Raw genomic sequence first — 24481 nt, 5'->3', positions numbered from 1 at the left:
GCAGCTACACTACAGCCGCTTGCTGTGTTCCCCTGGCATGTTGCCCGCATTCGCCGGCTTACACGCCAGTCTGGCCTCGCTGTGTCTGATACGTCAGCCAGCGAATGTGTGTTCTCCAGCCTCCTTGGCCAGTCTCTGTCTGGCATATAGGCTGCTGCAACTGCAGGCTGTGTTCTCCTGGCGTGTTGCCGCATTTGCCGGCTTGCCCGCCGGTCGGTCCTCGCTGTGTCTGATGCCTCAGCAAGTGAGTGAGTGTCCCCCAGCCTGCGATGCTGGCTCCCTGTTGGTGCTTGGCCTGTGTGTCATGGACTTAGACGGCCAGCACGGGGATGCCCAGTAGCTGGGACTATGTGTCTGACCTCGAGTGTCTCATTGCGAGTTCACTCTTGAGGCTCCTCTGTCTACAGACAAGCATGTGGTGACGGTGCTGGGGGTGGACCTTCGGGTCATCGCCTTGCTCAGCCCTCCACTTACGCAGGCTAGGCTGCCAGCCCCCCGTCTGTGAACAGCTCGGGTGGCTCCGGCTTTGGGGATGGACCGGTCACATCCCAAGCTTCACCTGCAGTTGCTGGCTGTGTTCCCCTGGGAACACAGTTCTCCTAGGACAGTTGGTCACCCTAAGATAAATCACCAAAGCAGAGATAAAAACCAACCAATGGGAAAGTTTATGGATATACAGGAATGACCGTCATCAGTAGCATACAACGAACAGTGATGTACACAATTTTCACAGCCAATAATCTCATCTCAATTCAACAGGATAATCTGAAATTACAAAGTTACACACGATGGCAAAACTGAACACGAAGGCTCACAACACATGTGCATGCACACAGGGACACTGTGAAGATCAGCTGAAAATATATTAGCAGCAGTAGTGCCGCACCTTTTTTTATTTGCATGTTAAAGCTTCTTCTAGATAAACGGGTCAGAAAAGAGGAACAGAAGAAAATATTTATAGATGCAGGAAAACCGGACATGCAAAGGGTTGATGTGACAGAAGAGGAGGTGCAGACAGGGTGGAGGCAAATCATCCACCATGACAACTTACCAGCTCTGGGAATAATAAACACTCTTATGTTACAGTAACCCCTAAAGGAACATCTCAAAGAAAAAGAAGAAATGTGCTACTTGCTGCCACACGTCAAACATATTTTTTACGTCTTACTTTACTTTTAAAATCTAAAAACCTTTTTTTTGTTCATCTGAAGCTAAAAGTAGAACATACTTATATTTGCTATAAAAGTTACATTTTGTTTTTATCAGATTGCTTCAGTTTGTTTTGAGGTGATTCACTGGAGTGTGTATCAGGTACACCTGTGACGTCATTGCACCTGTGAACAAGCAAGACTCACAAAAGCCTCACTCTTCACCAAACACGGGCTTCAGTAGAACCTCATTAACCAAAGATGCAGGCAGTGAGCTTTACTGGTGTCGAATGCAAATATTTTCCCTATAATCACTTTGCATGAGACAAGCTGAAAGATCAGTTGCACGTTCAGTCGGGTAAGGAACATGAAGCAGACAAGTATGGAAAAGGTTTTTCTGTTTATCGTAGCTGCATCAGGCGAGTATTTTAATGTGTTTTTATCATTTCCACTTTTCTTTAATGCAACATCAGCACTGTGAAACCTTTAGGAACTATTATGTTAGCTGTACAATACTTTTCTCTTTCATTGCTGTGCTGAAAACAGAATCATAGTTTGTACCAAATTGTTAAAATTCTAAGTTATTTTACTGCACATAAAAGTAGATATTATTACATTAAAATATAATGACAAAGTTAAGATGGATTTCTTTTGTTTTAAGCATAAATGTAAAATCAGTATTTACATCTATATCTGCAGGGCTGTGTTCAGGCTCCTCATATGTTAAGCGTCAGTACCATTTTGTTTATGACTGGAAGAACTGGACTGATGCTCTGAGTTACTGCAGGGAGAGATACACAGACCTGGCCACCATAGAAAACATGGAGGATGTGAGGATCCTGCAGAGCATGGCAGACTCAAGTAAAATGAACTACGCAGAATACAAAAATGTGAGTACACTTTTTCTCTTCCTCTTTTTCTTTTTGCCTGTCCTGTTTGGTTCTTTAGCAATCAGAATTATTGTCTGAAGGCCAAGAGAGATGCTCAACGGATTTACTTTACCAAATGGATCATCACAGCCTTGCTGTATTGGTCCATTTGATTGACCTTTGTTATTATTTTATTTTATTAATTTTTTAAGTTATTAGAAATGGGAAAGACATGACTGAGGGATAGGAAAGGGAGAAAGAAAGAAAGAGAGAGACAGAAAGAAAGAAAAAAGGGAGAGGAAGAGGGACAGTGAGAGAGAGAGGAAGCTTTAAAAAAAGAAGAAAGAAATCACCTGGGTTACCTGTTGAGAGAAAGAGAAAGCAAGCAAAAAGACAGCAACACAATACACACAACATCACTGCAATAAACTAAATAAATGTAAGTAACAGTAAATACTAAATACTGAATGTTATTGTGCAGCACGCAGGACCAACAGTGCACAACGTGCTTTGAGGTAGCAACCAAGAAAGGTGTCGTTTTTGATCACGTGTGTGTACACCTGTATGGATCAACACGTTTGTATTCAAAAGGTTCGTCCATGTAACGATCTGCTTGAGGGTGTGAGGAGCATGAAGCAGGCATGCAGGAGATCCAGGCCCCAGAGTGCGAGAGCCAAAGAAGGACCAACAAAAGGGGCTCCTCAGCTTTTCTTTTTTGTTTTAACGGTATAAACAATGAAATGTGGTGGATTGGCCAGATGCTGGCAGATGTGTAAAAATAACTCAGTTGTTTGGTGGAGGCTATGGCGGAGCTTCCACGGAGGCCAGCAGGTGGATGAGGGAAAGGGGAGGCAGGAGGAGGAGAGACCCGAGGCGGATCAACTGGTCCCGTAACAGACTTGACCCCCTGCTGGGCTTGGGAGAGCCCGATTGTCCTGCGGAGCCGTTTGCTGCCGGATACTCGATGGTCGGTTGCATCGTGTCTGGCGACACTCTCGATGGAGGACATTGAACGACATCTACCAATTTGGAACCATGATAACAGAGTTCTGGCTGATTGGACCTGGCTTATCGAAGAACAAGAAGCAGCTACAGCTGTTCAAAATCCCATAAGGCTGTTCGACATGATAGACAATTGGCAGGGCTGTGAGTACTCAGACTGTGTTTTGAACACAATATGGATAAGATCTTGGAGAAGCTCATGGCTCTGCAATATGGATAACACATAATTGAGAATTAGACCAACTGTAAAAATTGGATGCAGCTGTTCGCACTGGCACCTGCCAAGGTTGAAGCTGAGTGAAACAACAAAATTCTCCATGATAAAAGGATTGTTGTCAGAACCCTTTGTCCCTCCTTCAAGGCCATCGATGGCCGTGTTGATCTTCCACAGACCTACACTCACCCCCCACCCCCTCCGAACGCCTTCGAAGCTCATGTCTTCTGTGTTGTGAGATGTGATGATTCATGTGCTGAGGTGTTTTTTCTGTTCTCAAACTGATCTCCCTGTTGGAGCTCAGTATGGGGGGAGTTATTTTTTCTCCTCGTCTTTCCTCATGTTGTGCATTTTCCATTGTTATACCTCTCTGACCTGTCTTCCCCATGTGATGTTTGTGTAATGTATGTATGGTCGGAGGGTAAGATGGCGCTGGCAAGGCTGGCAGCCTTAACCCAATCAATCATTCAATGTTGCCACCACCCCTCCGACTTGGGCACCATGTGAAGTGGAGAGGCCCAGGCACTGTTCGAGTGCTGCGCAATGCCCAGGCGCTCCATGGCCTCAAACTCCTCCTGGGTGATGGACAGGGTAGCAGCTACGCGCGCACGCAAACACCAGGGGACCAACCGTGGCGATGTAATCCTCAACCCTGTATTTTGCTGCTGCGCTGGAGAAATTAGGAGTTGACAGCAACAGAAACTCTTACAGCAAACGCTGAAATATGTCCCCGAAGGCCACCAAACTGGCCCCAATAAGGGAGTGGGCGGCCCGGGTTAGACAGGGTAGTGAAAAGAACAGCATCAATCAAACGTCTGTGAGCAACGTTGACTAACAGTCCGTGGGCACAAAAAAAATCGGTGCCGAGCTGGCAGCAACAAAAAAGTTCCACTGGAATTTCCGGCCGTGGAAACTAACAGTCACTAACCTTGCCCCATAAGTTGCAATACTAGAACCGTTAGCCGTAATCAGCTGCAGTCCGTGGCTTGCCGCTAAACTGTCCGCAGCAGTGGGTGGGATGGGGCTCTTCTGGGAGCCAGAGTCAACCAGCATGAGTCTTCAATGAAGAGCATCGTCAGCGACCGTGGCCGCTCCTGCACGGCAGCCCCGTTTCACTGAGCCAGAAAAAGAGCAGGGCGGCAGGCAGCGATGTGCTCTGGCGCCAAAACCGCCATACCAAGCATGTTGCTGAATTTTGCAAAGGATGGATGGAGGGAAGGGAAGCTGGCAAGGCGTTGGTAGAAGGTTTGCGGCTGCTTTAGTAAATAAGGCGTTTGGTGTGTTTCTTGGATTGCCGGAGAAAAAGCGATGGACGCAGAGCTTGAGTAGTTGTTCATCTGATGCGCTGACAGACGAGAGGACGACTGTAGCGAATGGAAATGTGAGTAAAATTATGTTACTCCTGTGAGAAAGCTGTGTTTAAAGGTATCCGCTGAGAATGGACCCTGTTTGCACGTAAACGACAATGAACAGCTAGCAGAACTGGAGGAACCTATATAGATGACAGCCGGAAGGAGCGTGTTTGGAGGCGTGGTCCTGCTCCTGAAAGTCCGATACATAATCTCCAATAAAACTTTATTGACCCCGAAGGAAATTGGGTTAAGGCTGCCGACCTTATGCCAGCACCGTCCGTGGTTTGTATCATATCTATCTGATACACTCCAGTTTGTACATGTAAATGGAGAGTCCTCTTCACACACTGAGGTTAGTTATGGAGTTCCACAGGGTTCAGTGCTAGGACCAATTCTGTTTACATTATACATGCTTCCCTTAGGCAGCATCATTAGAAGACATAGCATACATTTACACTGCTATGCTGATGACACCCAGCTCTATCTGTCCATGAAGCCAGATAACACACACCAATGAGTTAAACTGCAGGAATGTCTTAAAGACACAAAGACCTGGATGGCCGCTAACTTTCTGCTTCTTAATTCAGATCAAACTGAGGTTATTGTACTCGGCCCTGAAAATCTAAGAAATATTGTATCTAAGCAGATTCTTACTCTGGATGGCATTACCTTGGCCTCCAGTAACGCTGTGAGGAACCTTGGAGTCATGTTTGACCAGGACATGTCCTTCAATGCACATATTAAACAAATATGTAAGACTGCTTTCTTCCATTTGTGCAACATCTCTAAAGTTAGAAATATCCTGTCTCAGAGTGACGCTGAAAAACTAGTTCATGCATTTATTACTTCCAGGCTGGACGACTGTAATTCATTATTATCAGGAAGTCCTAAAAACTCCCTGAAAAGCCTTCAGCTAATCCAAAATGCTGCAGCAAGAGTCCTGACAGGGACTAGAAAGAGAGAGCAGATTTCTCCTGTTTTGGCTTCCCTTCATTGGATTCCTGTTAAATCCAGAATTGAATTCAAAATCCTGCTCCTCACATACAAAGTCTTAAATAATCAGGCCCATCTTATCTTAATGACCTTGTAGTACCATATCAGCCTATTAGAGCACTTCGCTCTCGCTCTGCAGGCCTACTTGTTGTTCCTAGAGTATTTAAAAGTAGAATGGGAGGCAGAGCCTTCAGTTTTCAGGCCCCTCTTCTGTGGAACCAGCTTCCAGTTTGGATTCAGGAGACAGACACTATCTCTACTTTTAAGATTAGGCTTCAAACTTTCCTTTTTGCTAAAGCATATAGTTAGGGCTGGACCAGGTGACCCTGAATCCTCCCTTAGTTATGCTGCAATAGACGTAGGCTGCTGGGGGATTCCCATGATGCACTGAGTTTTTCCTTTCCAGTCACCTTTCTCACTCACTATGTGTTAACAGACCTCTTTGCATTGAATCATATCTGTTATTAACCTCTGTCTCTCTTCCACAGCATGTCTTTATCCTGTCTTCCTTCTCTCAGCCCAACCGGTCACAGCAGATGGCCCCGCCCCTCCCTGAGCCTGGTTCTGCTGGAGGTTTCTTCCTGTTAAAAGGGAGTTTTTCCTTCCCACTGTCGCCAAAGTGCTTGCTCATAGGGGGTCATATGATTGTTGGGTTTTTCTCTGTATCTATTATTGTACGATCTACTGTACAATATAAAGCTCCTTGACACGACTGCTGTCGTGATTTGGCGCTATATAAATAAAATTGAATTGAATGGAGATGCTTGCCCCCCACCTGAATCATACGGCGGGTTAGCTGGACTCCTCAGAGATACCGTGACCCAATGCTGCTGTCTACATTGCCTTACTGTAACCCTACTCACCCACCCCTGTTGCTTGTCACGTGTTTTCATGGTGTTACGGTGTGAAGATTCATGTGCTTGTGTGCTGAGTAGTTTTTGTTTTCTGTTCTCCTAGTGATCCCCTGTCAGGAGCAGAGCAGAGTTCTATTTTTGCTCCTCCCCTTTTGTGTTGTACATTTCATTGTTTTTCTTTATGCTACCTATTCTGACCTGTCTCCTCAACGTGATGTTTGTTTAATATATGTATGGTTTCACTGCAGGCAACTGCAAGTGACAAATAAAGATCACCATCATCAAATGCTGTTTGACCAAGATCCAAAGAAATAGCAACTGATGACCTGATAATCACCCAGTTTACATTGAAATCAAAATATATGACTCGAAAGTAAAAAAATACCATTTTAGTTTCAAGGCTTTTTATGAAACAATTGAGATCAATAGTTTATGTCACAACACATTTCAATTGTTCCTTGCAGCGAGCTTGGATTGGACTGTACGATGATATGAACAGCTGGAGATGGTCAATGTCAAACACAGATTTATACAAAAACGGGGTGGCTTTCAGAAATTGGGAGCCTGGACAACCAGACAATAGGATGAGCAAAGAACACTGTACTGGGTTAAAGTGGACTGGCTCATGGACTGATGAAAACTGTAACAATACATTTAAAGCACTCTGCTCTGACATCAGAGGTGAGGATGTTAATTCATACAGAACCCTAAAACAAAATTGTTTAAGTTCTACAAGTCTTTTCAATGTCTTTGGATTTTACATTTAAATATGTCTTGTTCTCCCTTCACTTTGGTTATTTTCCAGGACTGAATTTGACATTTGTCTTCATCAACAAATCCATGACATGGATGGAGGCCCAGCGCTACTGCAGAGCTAATTATACAGACCTGGCCAGTGTGAGAAACATGTCAGAGAACCAGAGAGTAACAGAAGTGCTACCTGCAGGGCAATCCGCCTGGATCGGCCTTTTCAGAGACTCCTGGAAGTGGATGGATGGAAGTAACTCCTCGTTTAGATACTGGGATACAAAAGAACCCAATAATGTTGTCAAAAATGAATTTTGTGTTGCAGCAAACTTTGAATCTACTGGACAATGGGAGGACTGGAACTGTGACCGGGAGACAGCATTTGTTTGCTACAGTGGTAAGTTCTGATTCATGTAGCTTTTAGTTTTTGAATTTAGATGCAATTTTTTCAAATGGAGACAAGGCTGCTACCATCATCTCTGATCCTCACAGACTGCACTGCAGGCTGCTGTTTAACTTTACAGACAACGTATGTTTTTATGACAAAGGTCAATACAGTCAGCTTAGCTTAATATAAGAAAGTAAAAACACAAGAGCTTTAGTACAGTGTTGTGAAACTGATGTTGCTTCATTTCTGAAATAACAAATCCCTTTTATTTACCCTGAGAACGTTCAGGGCAGCAACAACAAAGTGCTACTGTACTGTGCACATGCAGCATTACTTATTTACCTTTACAATTAAACCCGTACATTTGTTCATTATTTACAAAGAGCCGGCTTACAAGCAAGTGGTGAGATTGAGGCTGGAGAAAAACGACAATCAGGATCTGAATGACCCTGCAGTGATGGAAGCCATGCTGGAACAGGTAATTATACAGCTCATGATCTCAGTGCAGGGGTAAAACTAGTTCTGGGGTAACGCGTTACTGTAATCTGATTACTTTTTTCAATTAACAAGTAAAGTAAGGGATTACTAATGCAAAAACGGTAATTAGATTACCGTTACTTTCCTGTAGGAACGCTGCGTTACTGCGTTACTAAAACTGTGATTTTTTTTGCGAGAATGTCTCATGACAGTGACGTAAGCGAGTGTGACGTTGGTGACAACAGCTGTGTGCAGATCAACAATAGATCACATATCAAGTGCAGAGAGAGTATGAGCGTGCAGCGTTTAAAGCGTGGAAGTACTGACCTTACTTTGAGTTTGATTCCATAAAAAGTGACAAAAACATTAGTGTCCGCTGTGCGTGGGAAGAAAACTTCTTTTTACAGCGAAAAAACCCCTAAACTTCCGAGCAAGCACCGAGTAGCTACGACGTAATGGGAAACTCAGAGAAACTCGCGGATTCTTCCACACCTGCACCAGGGTAAACCTCCGCCTACCCAACTCCTGCTTTACAGGTGAAAATAGAGCAACAGGACCGCTGAGTCTTTGACTTTATTTATTTTCTGCTGTGTTTTACTTGCATCTATTTGAAAGAGTGAGTGTAAACACAAAAAATATTTTATTTTATGTGCTGGAATGTGCAGAAAATAGGTTTAAATGTTAAACTAATTTCTTCCAGTCAGAGAATGTTGCATATAATTAAATGTTTGCTTGATGCATAAAGTTAAAAGATTAAAACTGATAAACAAGTTTTAAAAAGAGACTTTTCCATTTGATTACATTTTGTATGATGGATTATGCAGAAAAAGTAGAATTGGGCTGAAAGATCTATCGCTTTATCACCTCTTCAGGTTGTAAGTCGTGTTTTTAACAAGTAACTAAGTAACTAAGTAATTAATTACTTTTGGAAATAAGTCATCAGTAAAGTAACGGGATTACTTTTTCGGGAAAGTTATCAGTAATTAGTTACTGATTACTTTTTTCAAGTAACTTGACCAACACTGTTCATAAGTAATTATTTTGAAGCTGCCTCATTTTTTGGCCCCACTCACCTCTTTACTGCTGTCTGCCCCTCAGTTTGATCTTCACCTGATACTGAGAGCTTTTTGGGGGAGTTGTGAATAAACACTGACCAGCAGTTGGTTGCTTATGTTCAATAAAGACAAATGTATTTGAGGAGAGTTTTGTGTTACGCCGCTGTGAGCCTTCACACATCAAACCGATTTGAGTTTGAACAGTGACACATGAAAGGCAATCCTCTCAATCCCAGCGGATGTTGCTGGGGATTTGTTTTTTTCACACCACACCAGAACGGATGTCTGCAAGTTTCGGTTGTGGTGCTTCTGGCTCGCCCTACAAAAGAGTGGCAAGAATAAAGGGAGCAAGTGTTGGGTAATTTGTTTCTATCAGCTCAGCAAACACACAACCTGTGAGTGTGCTGTTTGTCTCAGAGTGCGTTGCTAACTAAAGGTCCAGCTGCTGCATGTCACAGGGAGAGAAAAGAAGCAGCTAACTTCAGTCAGAGATGGAGAAAGATAAGAAAGACAGGAAGGGAGAGGAAACGAGCTTAACTTTAAAGGGAACGACTGCTCATTTAAAGCTTACATGTACGTTATTTAAAGGCTGCATGAAAATCCTCTGCAGGTTAGTGCAGACAAACAGGTTACTTTTCTGAACTGTGATGGACTTAAAATAAAGAACTGTGTGTGAGTGGTGCACAGTCTCGTATAAAGACAGCAAATACTGTCGGTGTCGAGGATGGAAATCAGCCAGGGCAACATAAAACATCTGCTGACATCTGGTTAAAATCAGGTGTTTAAATCTGCAAACAATATTATTACAGTAATGCACTAATAGAGCACAAGGTTCAGTCAGTTTGCACAAAAATAGCTTTTAGAAATGTTATTCAAAGAGTTACTTTTTACATTCATTACTTACCCAAAGTAATGAATGTAAAAAGTAACTCAAAGTAATGAATGATTACTTTGAGACTGTTTTATCGTTTTAATTTGTTATGGAATAATAAGGGAACAGACATCACCTGACTGAATAATTCATTACCTCTATTACCTCAAACTGTAGTCCTCTGAATACTGCCTGCCTTTATTTACCAATCAAGAAATGTATAAGCTGTCCACAAACACTGGAACAATGTACAGGGTTAAATCAGTTATAGATGTGTGATCCTGCATCCTTGCAAAGCAGAGCAGTAAGCATAACGAGCTTTTAGTGAAGAGTTTTGTCTAAATGATATTCAGAAAAGCACTTTTTGTGTGTTTCAGTTCAAACAGAAGCTGAAGAACAAGGGCGTAAAAGGAGACATCAGACTGAGCTGGAGGAAGCAGTCGGACGGGGAGGTCTTCCTCAGGGATGAAAAGCAAACCAAGAAGAACACGACCTGTAAAAACGAGTTTTAAATGTTGATCAGGGCTCATGTGTGGTTTGGTGTTGGGTTTTTTCATAGAGCACATTATAGTAATAAACGTGTTGGTGTTCTTGTTTTACTGTTATTCTGCATTTAGGAGTTTGATTTGTTTGTGTGTTTCTGGATTCATCTTTATTCTGGTAGATTGTAGTAGTAAAGTTTATTTATTAGGACCTCACTGAGACTTAAGTTTTGTTTTCATGTTATGGTTATTGATGCGTTTAAGTTCCTGTGTTCTGGTTTATGTCTGTAAGTAGGAGTTCAAGGTTTCTTTCATGTATCTGTGGCTGTGCCTCTCGTGTCTGTGTAAATATCTCAGCACTTCGTTGTTCTCTACTCAGGCATCTTATCGAGGCCACGTCCACACTAATACATTTTCGTTTAAAAGCGCATCTTTTTCTCTCCGTTTTGGCCTTCTGTCCACACTGAGACGGCGTTTTCAGTGTGGATGAACAACTGTTCAGAAACGATTGAAAACGATAGAGTGGACGCCGAGCGTTTTCAGACGCCCATTTTCAAATGTATCCAGATTAGTGTAGACGTAGCCTAAGTGTCAGTATTCAGTCTGTGTTACTTCTCTGGTTTATTTCCTGTTTAAAATTGAAAGTTGATTTTTCTTTTCACGTTTCATGTTAGTTTTACTTCCTGCTGTTTGGTTAGTCTGACTGTATTCAAAGTCAGCTTTACTGGTCAAAAAACATGTGAACTGCAAAGCTTCCACGGCCCTCCGTGTAAATTAAAACAATATTGAGATAAAAATAAAACAAAAGTCTGTCATCTTGTTGTAAAGCCCTTTTTGTTTTGGATTTACTTTATCAGTGGGATTAACACTTTCTTGAATTTTGTAAAAAAAATATTGAAAGTTGAAGAAAATACTTCTGAGTGATCTGTCCACATCTTTCAAATACATCAAAATATGTAATAATCAGGCCTGTTTGGAAAACCCCAAAGCCCAAATTAGGGCAGCAAGCAGTCTGGCCTAACTTTACTCCCACTAACTTTACTCCCACTAACTTTACTCCCACTAACTTTACTCCCACTAACTTTGCTACCCTTGAGCCAGATACCGACAGGTGGTCACGGTGTGGATATTTGTTGACATTTGTTGTGCCACTGCAGGGGTGAATGTTCCAAAGAGTGGGTGAATGGGGATCTCAGGAGGAAATGGTAAAAAAAAAGGGTAAATGGTCTGTATTTGTATAGCGCCTTACTTGGTCCTAAGGATCCCAAAGCGCTTTTACACTATACACAATCATCCATCCGTTCACACACACTGGTGATGGCAGCTACAGTGTAGCCACAGCCACCCTGGGGCGCACTGACAGAGGCGAGGCTGCCGGACACTGGCGCCACCGGGCCCTCTGACCACCACCAGTAGGCAACGGGTGAAGTGTCTCACCCAAGGACACAACGACCGAGACTGTTGGAGCCGGGGCTCGAGCCGGCAACCTTCTGATTACAAGACAAACTCCCAACTCTTGAGCCACGAAATAATACAGGGTGTTGGCCACCCACTTGTTAGCTAAGCACTTCTCTACAGTGCTGTAGCGTGGCTCATCCGCTGATGTACTGGCTGATGTACAGTACTGGGGGGTCAGCACCACACACCCTAAGGCACCCTTTTTCACATGACAGTTGACCCAAAGCGTGAAGTTTTGTCCATTACGTGCTGAATTCCGTTTTTTTGGAGCTTGGCACTCCCAGTTTTATATTTGTAGGTCCAGAACCCCATGTGGCTTCCTGCCAAACAGGAAATTTAATAAACGCAGTGAAAAAAACAGGATCTATACATTGGTTCCAATCATGTTCATCATCATTAATCAGTGAAAGCCTTATTCAGATGCTCCACCAGACCATCAGTCTGTGGGTGATACACTTTAGCCCAAATAGACTTCATACCCAGTAATTCAAAACTGGCTGACATGAAGGATGTGCTCTGGTCCATCAGAATCTCTCTCAGGATTCTGATACAGGAATTATGTGTGCGGGCTGTTGTAGAAGCTCCTGTTGTCGTTTTTGAGTTTCACAAGTTTGCTGCTTTGTTTTCTGCTAAGCAGACCAGCATGTCTTTAAGTTTGAGCTGTTCCAGTGGCACCAAAAAAGGTGTTCAACACTTGGAATCATCCTAACATCATTTATCTGCAGAAATGCATATCCAAACTGAGAACGACTTTAAATATCAATCAACTGTCCGGTTACTTCTCAGTAATGGGAATACGACTAAAATGACTGTAGTTCCTAAACAGTTCGACACTTTTGTTAAACTCCTCGAATTAAAGCTGAGAGTCACTTCAATCACATCCTGATATTTTTATTTAAAATCCACTGCAGAGGACATTGTCCAAAGCTTGTGTAGAATGTGGCAGATCCACTCAGTTTAAACTGTGCGTGTGTGTTACAGATGGTGTGGGCAGACACACACAGAGTGGGCTGTGCCTTCCATCTCTGTGACACTATGGAGGGACTGGACTGGGACAGAGTCTCCTTCCTCGTCTGTAACTACTACCCAGCGTCAGTACCACGACTCCTTCCAGTGTTACTGCTGCACAATACTACAACAAGTGCTCCCTCTTGTGGACTGTAGTAATAATGACACTTTATGTTTGACTGAAGGCAGAGACGTCATTAAATGTGGCTTCTATTAAAAAAAATTATCTCACAATAATGTAGACAATACAGTATAATACACTTATACATCAATGGTGCTTCGTGTTAGTTCTGTTGGAAAATGACTCTAAGACTAAAACTAAACAGTTTATTCAATCATTCAGGAAATCCCCCAAAGTTGATTCTGTTCGTCTGATTTGGATTTGTGTGATATTTTGTGTACGTGTGTTCAGAGGGAACTATGAAGGAGTGCGGCCGTATGTTAAAGGCGATTTGTGCTCCAGATGCCCCGAAAACCTCCAGATGTGAAAACAATCTCTGTGGTAAGAGTACGACAGGCTGTCGTTACTCCTCCTGTTCTGTGTTCATCCACATCAGTACTTTAGTTTAGTTTAGTTTAGTTCAATGGCAAATGTAATTTAAGTTAACGCAGCATGAGGTTTCACAGGTGCTCGCTGACTTTTCACTACATTTATTGATAAAATGCAAAAGAAGAAAAACATTTATTTCTAGTCTTTTTCAACTGTGAAGGGTAAAAAGTGCAGCATCGTTTTCAGCACAGCGAAAGGTGAACCACTGCGGTTAAAACATCCATAATAACTGTAAAAAATAAAGCTGGCTACTTTGCAGATTTCACCCATCGCAGGTTATTTTCAGAACGTAGCTCCCGTGATAAACGAGGGACCACCGTATGTAACAACCTTTACATACTGTTCAGTATATAAACGTTTATATGTAAGGGTAGTGACCAGTTTTGATGACAGCAACAATATTTTAAATGTAATTTTCAGTGACCCAAACAATACAAAAATGAAAGTTGATACTGTTGTACTTTTCTGACCTGCATCACTGAGGCTCAAATCGAGGAAAATGTGTTTTAGGGAGTCTTGAAACTTTCAACCTGTACGTGGCAGGCTGGTGTGTATTTTTAAGTGACAGTGGCCCCTGACGCTGGCATGAGAAATGTGTGTGTGTTTGATCCACGCCAGTCTTTCTATCTAACATTCTTGTTAGCATCGCCCTGGTTTCCTCAACACAAAGCCAATAAGATTTTTCCAGTTTATAAATCTTACATGCACGTGCAGTCAGAATAGGACTTTCAAGAAGCAATCACATCACCAGGTAAAGTTTTCTTTATGAATGCATGTGAATCCATCATATATTTGATTATTGCTCCCACATCTGCTGCATTGTGTTTCCAAAGAGAGGACCAGATGGAGAGCAGCAATGGACATGGGTTTGAGTGGGTGTGGTGGGCAGGCCTGTGGAGAAAGTAACAAAGATGTGAACTTAAAGATTGTGGATTAAAAGTTTAAAGAAGTGAAAGCAGGGACAGAAGGTGGAGTGGTGGTTATGAGAGACCAGACTTTCAAAGTGAGAGAGTGGTTGAAATATTCATCGCTAAATGCTCGTAGTGCTCTCAGCCTATTTCTGGTCCTGGTGCTCTGCAGAGCTGCACACAGACTCACCCTTCATGTGTGTGTGCTGCAGCATTTCTGTTCTTCTATTAAAATAAACTTGTCTGATTGTATTTCTGTTGTGTACGTCGCTCTTTTAACCCTCCCTCTATCAGACTCTTTCACTCTGTGCTGCTTTCTACTGTTTGCCTTTGTGTTTGGAAAAGAGAATATCTTTTTCACGGCTTTCTGATTCTGCCATAGGAGGAGATGTTACAGGCGCTCTAATGACTGCCTGTGTGAACTATTGAACAGGCCTGCAACCCACAGAGGGCTGTAGGGGATGTGACTGAAGTAAATCAAATGAAAAAGCTTCTCAAGAAAACTTCAGACACAAAACAACTGCAACAAGAAGGGAAAGAAAAACGGAATTGAATTGAAAGCCTTTCTAGTCAGTATACACAGTGTAACAAGATTAAAACCAGCTCTGTAAAAGTGCACAAATAATATAAATATGCAGTACAGGAGTGACACAGGCTGACAGCCAGAGAATGATGGCACTACCACATATGTTACACTGGACTACAGTACTACAGCAAAATAAAACGAGGCTCATACTCATTTAGCTGCAAAGAAAATAACTGCATGTAGATGCAAAATGATTTTCAAAAGAACTCAAATATCAGCGCAAAAACCCTCTAAGTGGCTACAAAGAAACGTGACAGATGGAAAAGGTCTGGAGTGATTACACTATTACAACTATACAAACACAGGAGACTCGGAGTCACAATTATGAAAGAGTGCAAATATGTCTGAGACAGCAGACGCAAGCAGCAGAGGCAGAAGTCGGTCAGTGACGCACTAGAACAGCTGACTGTGAGTGCAGAACATCTGTAACACATTTATATTTATTTACAAATCTTTGAGGACATTTGTGTTTTGAAACTAGCTGCACAAGCCGACACATGCCTGTTCTTTAGTTTCAAAGCGACATCGGGTGCTAAAGTCTGACCTGCATCGACCATCAGCTGAGCGTCCTCCTCATCGCGCCACGATTGCTGCAGAAACAATAAACTACTGTGAGCTGAACTTGCAGTGCAATAAATATTAGCGTTTCTGTTTTTTGTACCATGCTGTTTGAATTAGTTTAACCTTATGTGTATTAGTAGGTTTCAGCTGAGGCGACGCTGTGACTTTTTTTGGGTGTCCATGGAGGCCTGTCCACAGCACTGGACACTGAAGAGGGAGACCGAAAAAAAATGACAGAGGAGACAAAAATGGCCGTCGCACCCATGAATGTTGAAGCTTTCCCTGTTCTCTGTTTGTACTTCTGTCTCCCACATTCAGCATCGTCACTGTGAAACACGGGAGCTTAATGGTGATGAGACTCAGTGTCAGCTGTGTCTGGCTGGAGGACGGGTGGGTAAGTTACCCAGCAGCAGGGGGCGGGGATACTGGTCCGTATATATTAGGGGACCAGAGGACACCCCAGCACTTTCCCCCTCTGCTGTTGCTCTGCCGTCTGTGCTTAAAGCTGTACACCCAGGGTTTTGCTTTGCTGGCTTTCTGCTTTGTAATTCTCTTGCTAAATGTCTGTATGTATTTTTCCTGCTGTTCATTTGATTCAGAGTATTAAACTCTGACCCAAGGATTCGACTCTTTTCCAGAGTCTTTTTGAGTGTCTTGATTTTAATCGGAGCTAAAAAAGTTGGGTCCCCACATCGTCAGCGGGAGAAGGTTATCATGATGGCTTCAAAATTTGCGACCGCAAGATCTTCCTTATTGAACTCACACATGAGCGTCATTATACTGATTTTGTAAATGAAGGTTAGTTATAAGGCTCAACAATGAACTGACTGCAGAGCGCCGTGCTCTGATTTTACACACTTGGAGAACCGTCCAGTTTTACATAAGCAGAATGCTAAATGTCTTTCAGGTTGAAGTAAAATAAGTCACTTTATGTTGCGTCCTGTCGTGACCCAGCTTGGGTCCTCCAGCCAAACAATGACGCTGCCGCTGCAGTGGACACAGTGATCCACTGCACTGTACTGCACAGGCCTCCAGTGACCACACCAACAACCTTCCTGCAGGCAGGAGGAGTGAGTTTGCATTAAAGAGAAAGACGTGCAGTCAGTGTAAAAGGATGGAGGGAGACACACAGAGGGAGCTATACAAGTAAAAGCAGGGGGAAAGTTAGAGAACAGGAGAGAAAGAAAGATCTTCACTGAAGCTAGAGTCCAGTGTGACGTGGCCTCTGGCTATCTCATTTCAGAAGGACAATCTGAAATCACATGTTAACACACCTGATGGGAAAACATCCACACACACAAATAGTGTGTGAAGATGCTAATGCTAACCACTGATGGGAAGTACTGGTGCCTGCACCTTCTTATTTACATAGTAAAAACGTTCTAAAGGCAAATACCTGGGGTGGGGTCTGGGGAGGAGGGCTGAAGAGTGGCAGGTACACCTTACAGGTTGTACAACTGAAAAAAAGAACATATTTTTGTTTTTAGGGAAATGCCAAGAAAAGAGGACAACCTCAGAGAAGATACATGAATGCAGGTGGACATGCAGAGACAGAAGGTGAACTATAGTGATCCTTAGAGCTAAGATATTTTCATCTTACTTCGCATGAAGATGAAAGATTTGAATCTATAACTTACCAAGAAATATCAAGAAACAAGGAAGAGACAAGGATGGAAAAGGTTTTTCTGTTCATCATAGTTGCAGCAGGCAAGAATTTTAATGTGTTTTTTATTTTTCATGTCATTTTCATATTCATTTTAAACACAGTATCAGGTAGCACTGTGTGACCTTGTGTTACTGTTATATTAACTGATCTAGAAACAGAAGGATAGTCATCGTTAGGAAGTCATTTTATGTTTATGACATTAATATTGGTGGTTTTACAGCTCTAATTAAATACACAACTAATACCACTACAATTCCACTGAAACCACACAGATAAGCTATATAATTATTTTTAAGTCCAAATGTAATCGATATTTACATATAACACAATAATATTCCATTTCTGCAGGGCTGTGTTCAGGCTCCTCATATGTTAAGCGTCAGTACCATTTTGTTTATGACTGGAAGAACTGGACTGATGCTCTGAGTTACTGCAGGGAGAGATACACAGACCTGGCCACCATAGAAAACATGGAGGATGTGAAGATCCTGCAGAGCATGGCAGACTCAAGTAAAATGAACTACGCACAATACAAAAATGTGAGTACACTTTTATCCTCTTTTTAAATTAAATTGATATATGTAAGCCACAGGTGGGAGTTAATGTGTTTGTATGTATCAGTGGCATGGTAGGCATGGATGTCGTCACTTTTCTGCACTATAGTTAAAAAGAATCTGCTATATTACAAAAAATATGTTTTCTATTGCCTGAAAACGACTTTTCAGATCATTCCTTTGGGTAAAAAAGCAATAAAACACCATGAAAACACCTCAGTGCACATAAAAATGTATTATTGAAAAATTGTCTCAAAAATAAAATTATTTTGCAGATAAATGTTCACCTATCGTTGGATTAAGTTTTCTGATTTGTGTTCGTGCTTTTACTTGAACGTCCCAGTAGTCCATTATGTTTTTGGTCAAGTCATCATCTCTGTGCAGTGTTGGGACGGTTACTTTTAAAATGTACTCCACTACAGATTACAGAATACTGAAGGCTACTCTCCACACCAACACCAACTAGATGTTTAATCTTAATATAAATGAGTAACAGTAGGTGGACATTAGGTAAGGCTGCACTTTTTGCAGCGATCTCGTATAGAAAACTATTCCTCGCGTATATAAAACAGGTCCGCGGCTCTGAACCGTAGCAAAGGGACCTCTGGCTGATACGTCGGGTTCGTGTCGGCGTTGAAAGGCTGCTCCAACGGAGCTTATTGTTTCAGAGGTCTCCAAGAAGGCTGGGTACTCTGATCCATCATTCGGTGCATAAGTGCAGTTAGGAACCATTCGCTGACCTGAAGGCGCAGGGAAAGAACCCTCTTGTCCACTGGGAGAAACCCCTACATACAAGCTAGATACCCACCCCAGCTCGCCGCCTTTCACCAGGGGCAACTCCAGATTAAGTCCAGCACCTCTCCAGGAGACTGGTTCCAGAGCCCAAGACATGCGTTGAGGTGATCTCAACTATACTCAGCCGGTACCGTTCAACCTCATGCACTAACTCGGGCTCCTTCCCTTGTGTGTAATTTTGTGTTTAATCTGTACGTGGGTGTAAAACAAAACAGTTTTCAGTTTTTTGTACACGGGCCACTCCCCCCCAAAGCTCACCCTCAACACAGTCCACACACAGCCTAACTTTACCATTGCAGGGGGTCCATTGGGGATTGAGTCTGTCGACATAACACGCCACTGACCACGTAACTACAGGTGTGACTGGGTAATTACTGCACCAGGTGACCAGATCTCCTCTCGGTCCAGCTCAAACTGAATGATTCCAAAGAAAAATGAGAGCTCTCAGTTCAGGCTTCATTTCTAAGACAGGAATGTAGGTCATATCGTTTTAGTCAACACAATTTAATTATTGCTTGCAGCGAGCCTGGATTGGGATGTATGGTGACATTAACGGCTGGAGGTGGTCGATGTCAGACACAGATTTCTACAAAAATGATGAGGCTACGTTCAGAAACTGGGAGCCTGGACAACCGGACAACTGGTTAGGGAACGAACACTGTGCTAAGTTACATGAGACTGGATTATGGAATAATGACAGATGTGGCAGTAAATTTAACGCCATTTGTTCTGATGTCACAGGTGAGGGTTTTAATTAATAAAATGTTTTTTAAATGTAGAAGTCAGCAGCATTTTCATCTGCAACCGGAGCTGTTGTGTTTCGGGGATCTACATTGTTCTTCACAACACTTCACTTTGGTCTGTTTTCAGGACTGAACGTGACATTTGTCTTCATCAACAATTTCATGACATGGACGGAGGCTCAGAGCTACTGCAGAGCCCATCACACAGACCTGGCCAGTGTGAGAAACATGTCTGAGAACCAGAGAGTAACAGAAGTGCTACCTGCAGGGCAATCCGCCTGGATCGGCCTTTTCAGAGACTCCTGGAAGTGGACAGATGGTAGTAACTCCACGTTTAGAAACTGGAACCCAACTCAACCTGATTTAAGCACAGGGAGTAAGGTTTGTGCGGCAGGACTCTTTCCAGCTGGAGTATGGGAGGACTGGAACTGTGATCGAAAAACAGCATTTATCTGCTACAGTGGTAAGCTGCACTTTGTTACTTTCCACCAGTGAACAGCAAAATTTCCAGCTTACCTCATTTCTCTAATTTAGGCCAACACAAATAAACTGAGTTGCTCAGCTTTTTGAACGAAAACCACCGGTAACTGACTTAAGCTGATAAAACTGAGTTCAGTCTACTTACTATTTTTATTTAAGCACAATATTAGATTTAACATCGAGGTAGTCTTCAGTTTTGAATTTAATTACATGTTTGTGGCGGGGCGTGGCCTGCGGTGCAGTGCAGAGGAGGCGGACGCACCTGCACAAGCCCGGGTAAAGGAGCAGGGTTGGAATTGTGACATTAAAAAAAACAATAATTGCTAAAAGAAATTTAATTTGTAGTTCTAAATAAACTCTAAATACATTTAGGACGTTTTTACTCACTTTATGTCTCTTGCACGATGTTATTTCTCTCTCCATCAACATAGGTTACCATTAGATTAGCATGACCAATTATGCAAATTGGGCGATGACGTCATTCAGCGACTTCTAGCGACTTTTAGGACAGCCAATAGCGATTTTCCTTACTGAGTTGGCAACACTGCGTGTACCTCAGAGCCTCACACGCTGCACTCCAGACCGACGTTAAACACCATCCATAAAGAAGCAAAAGTAATGATACAACAGATTTGCTGCACTGTGAGATCAGGCTGTGAAACTGAGGTTGCTTTATTTCTTACCCCACACTTCTTTACCCTGGGGGGGGGGGCTCCCACCAATCACAATCACAGTGTAGTGTCTGAGAATAATTTGGAATTAATTTAGATTTCTGTATAATATGCTGGTTTTATGCCTTAACCTTTAGTTACACTCAGTCCTTTTGACCAGAATTTTTCAAAGTAAGTTAAGTAACAATTTATAGTAACATGCACAATGTTTCAGTCCGTTAGGAAGATGCAGTAGAGGCAGTCCATCAAATCATCAAACTATTAAAACAGCAGTATTCAATACAGGCAGGGGAAAGTCACCCTGCCACTCCACACACCTGGTGAAAAAGCTGGGAAGAAGCTGCTTTGCATTTCCTGCTTTACAAGGTTTTGAATCCATGCAAATGCTCCCTTAATCACGTACTCTCAAACACCGTGTGATGTGTATGAATCCTCTAAAGTGCTACTACTCATTTCAATATGTTCTTTTCAGATTGTCCACGTGTCTTTTTTAAATGTGCTACTGGAAACCACAGAAAGCTTCCATGTAAATTACTTTGTGAAACTTTAGCTGGGCATCCACTGTGTGGTTTTTGGTCCATTTTGAGCTTTTTGGGGATCGGCCCGAGTTTCGCCTTAATCGTGTGTCGTGCATCATGTTGTGTACGTGGGGTCACGATTAAGACCTCACGACCAGCTCCCGATCATCAGTCATTTAGTCATAGAAAATCAAACCTGTTTGATATCCTGTCGGCCGTTGTCTGCCAACATGACTGCAACAACCGTGAAAACAGCTGGATCATCATCATCATTGGCACTTGTGCTGTACAATACAAATATAGTAATAAAATAGCAAAAATCAGACATAGCAATAAAATCAATTTAAAAGTCACCCACAGAGTTAAAAGCCAGCGAATAAAAATAGTTTTTTAATCTGGACTTAAAACCTGGCACTGATGGAGCCTGTCTGATATGGAGAGGGAAGCTATTCCAAAGCATTGGAGCAGCAACAGAGAACGCTCGGCCTCCTCCAAGTTGTAGCCGTGACTTTGGGACCGAAAGCAGCAGTTGCTCAGCTGACCGAAGCGAGCGAATGGGGACATGAGGCCTCAACAAATCAGACAAGCAAACAGGTGCCAGACCGTTTAGAGATTTAAAAATCAATAAAAGGACTTTAAAACGGATCCTTAATTCAATTGGAAGCCAATGTAGAGAGGCCAAAACCGGAGCCATGTGGTCGAATTTCCTTCTGCCAGTTAAAAATCGTGCTGCGGCATTTTGCACTAGTTGCAAGCGTGACAAAGTGTCCTGCCCAACCCCCATTGAAAGAGAAATGCAATGATCCAAACGTGAAGTAATAAAGGCGTGAATAACACTTTCCAAGTCACGCTTGAAAATAAAGGGCTTAACCTTCGATAAGCGTCTGAGGTGCTGTTTCACCACCTCGTTTACGTGACCGTCAAAGTGCAGAATCAACTTTTACTCTGAGATTTGTGATCGAACTCTTTAAATGAGAAGTCAAAGCAGCAAGATCAACATCTGGAGCGTCAGAAAAACGATGAGCGATTTCTTTCTTTGTCACTGACAGAAAGGAGAGTTTATCTGAAAGGAGGCTGCACGTGGCCCGCCATGTGAAATGAGTTTGACACCCTGAACTAAACTCAGGGCAGCAGGAAAAGCAGGTGACGTAAGCTGTCCATCCTTTGTTTTCTAACCCTGAGTGTCCCTCGTTCTTTAATCAGCACCTACCTACAAGCAAGTGGTGAGATTGAGGCTGGAGAAAAACAACAATCAGGATCTGAATGACGATGATGTGATGGATGCCATGCTGAAACAGGTAACTGGTCACCTCCAGCGTTATTGTGAAACAAACCTTAAGCTGCTTTAACTTTCATATACCTAATAACAACAAACTTATGCAGCAGCAAAAAAGAGTGAATAGCAAATATTAGTGAATAATTTTGTCTGTCATATTCTGCAAATCACATTTTTGTGTCCCAGCTCAAACAGACGCTGAAGGACCAGGGAGTCACTGGAGATCTCGCACTGAGCTGGAGGAAGCAGCCAGAAGGAGAAGTCTTCCACAAGGATGAAGAAGGAAACAAGGAAACGAAACCATCTGTATAAGACAAGCTTTACCAATTTTGGTTATGAAACATTTCTTTCTGCTTTGTCCTTTTAAAAAAGATTATTCTTTAGTTCTCTAATTTGTGTAAACTCTACTTTCTTATTTAAAATGAAACGGTCACTGCTAAATAAAGAATAAGCAGGACTTTGAGCAACATGTTTTTGAGGTGTTGGTGAAAGAAGCCTGGACTGCTGTTTCTGTGAATATAAAAAAGAACATTAAGATTTTATATGAAATAATAATAATAATAAAACGAATACAGAACCTTGAACCTTGAACTCCCGTATATTTCTATAACGAACGCTGTAATGAGCTGATCTGATCGTAGTTGCTGATGCAGCTGTACTAGACCTCAGTCCTGCTCTGACACAGTCACATCAGTCTGGGTGTGAGAGGAACGAACGACGACAGTCCACCGCCGGCCGGATTGCCAGGCACTCTTTCTCCACTGTGCTGTATTTCCTCTCCTGCCCTGTCAGTTTCCAGCCGGTGTACAGGATCAGGTGGCGATCCCCCGTACCTGCTGGGACAAAACGGCACCCAGCCCTGTGTTTCAGTTAAGAAGCTTTGCAGCGTGGGCACAGAGCACATGGTCCATGAGGCGCTGGGAACAAGCCAAACAAAAGTTTGACAAACAGGTCCAAACCTCACGCTGTTTTTTCCTTGGAATTTGCAGACAAGGGAATCTAGCTTGCAGTAGTTGACACAGAAGCATATAGACCTACCTTTCTTCACTACAAGAACTATAAGAACTATTTTCAGCATTTCAGCCAGTTCTCTCTGGAAGATTTGCCTTTCATGCTCAGGTAACCTTGGCATCTGTGGCCCCAGCTCATCTCTCTCCTTCACCAGGACACTAGACCAGAGAAGTGGTTTTGGCCTCTCTCCATGCTTTCAGGAGATGAAGGTGATATATCTGTGTGGCTCCACCCCTGTCTGTATGTTGCCCACTCACCATGTGACCACAAAGGGTCTTTTCCACTTGGTGACTAACTTTGAGCTTGAAGAAGGCAGTAATACAAGTAGTTTATCTCCTGGTGAATTTTGCCACTCTGTTGCAGAGGCCCTGCTGACATTTCTGGGCCTGGAGCACATTTTTCAGTGACAACCTTCCCAATTGTGTGCAGCTTTGTCTAAGGTCCAGGATGTACTGAATCTCATTTTTTACTGGCCCAGGATCTGCCATTTTTCTGGGACACCCTTCCACAAACAGTGTCTGGTCCTCTGCTGTCATCTAACAACCCCAGAACCAGCAGCGTTTTCCTGGGAAAGGCCCAAGCGATCCAAAATGTCCCATCAGATGTCTCCAAAGGTCCCCAGCGAGGCTGGCGTCAAGCCCATTCTGCCGTGGGACACTGCCACGCTCTGAAATGGCTTGGGTGGTCTCCAGGAATAACTGTGGGTTGTCGCCCTCCCCATCCGGTGCGTCGTCACTGCCAGCAGAGGAGACGAGAGGGTAACAAAGTAAAACAGGAAGTAACAGCAGGTCTAACAAAGAAATACAGACTTAAGAGACAAATAGAGGAAAGACAGGAGCGCAGGAAATCTGAAACTAGGTAATAATTATAATATAACTTACAAACAAAAAAATAAACTAAAATGTTGAACTTGGACTGAAAGCTTGATCATGACGCTAGAGAGAAATTCCATGTTTCTATCGCCAAATATAGCAGCATGGGATCAGAGTACCAGGATCTCCATTATGTTGGGTTATTTATAAATATATATGTATTTATATTATATTTTAGATTAAGGTGTAGTGTTCAAACGGGATTGGACTGTGTTCTCTGTCCAGCTTTTATTTTAACAGCAACTTTAACATTCGAAACGAAGCTGTGCAAAATGTACTTTCATGCTAAATAACATCCATATTACAGGACATCAAAGTGCACTTTCATTTTTGAACATGTGCGTTATGAAGGCTAAAAAGGGTCTGGTGGAG

General features: G+C 42.7%; 2 protein-coding genes across 3 annotated transcripts; both read left to right on the top strand.

The window, feature by feature from the left end:
- Positions 1-541: 541 nt before the first annotated feature.
- Positions 542-11267, top strand: LOC146551302 (secretory phospholipase A2 receptor-like). 2 transcript variants are annotated; one of them, XM_085258773.1, is made up of 5 exons: positions 542-2038; positions 6897-7113; positions 7238-7576; positions 7951-8045; positions 10348-11267. In XM_085258773.1, exons 1-5 carry the CDS (start codon positions 1775-1777, stop codon positions 10480-10482), a joined length of 1050 nt encoding a protein of 349 aa, XP_085114899.1. In that variant the 5' UTR covers positions 542-1774; the 3' UTR covers positions 10483-11267. The 2 variants fall into 2 exon arrangements, with proteins under 2 accessions (XP_085114899.1, XP_085114900.1); XM_085258774.1 differs by having other exon boundaries at positions 1945-2038; positions 6067-7113.
- A 6315-nt stretch (positions 11268-17582) lies between these two features.
- On the top strand, positions 17583-22720 carry LOC146551301 (C-type mannose receptor 2-like). Its single transcript, XM_085258792.1, has 5 exons — positions 17583-17728; positions 19060-19279; positions 19409-19744; positions 22154-22248; positions 22413-22720. The coding sequence occupies exons 1-5, from the start codon at positions 17660-17662 to the stop codon at positions 22536-22538; spliced, it is 846 nt and encodes a 281-aa protein (XP_085114918.1). The 5' UTR covers positions 17583-17659; the 3' UTR covers positions 22539-22720.
- Positions 22721-24481: the final 1761 nt, after the last annotated feature.

Source organism: Mchenga conophoros, linkage group LG20 (genome assembly GCF_057382185.1).
Source record: "Mchenga conophoros isolate Kocher_MC1m ecotype Shallow Benthic linkage group LG20, M_conophoros_male_GT1.1, whole genome shotgun sequence".
Taxonomy (NCBI): domain Eukaryota; kingdom Metazoa; phylum Chordata; class Actinopteri; order Cichliformes; family Cichlidae; genus Mchenga; species Mchenga conophoros.
Note: the sequence above shows the minus strand (reverse complement) of the source record. Positions and strands in the feature narration are given on the sequence as shown.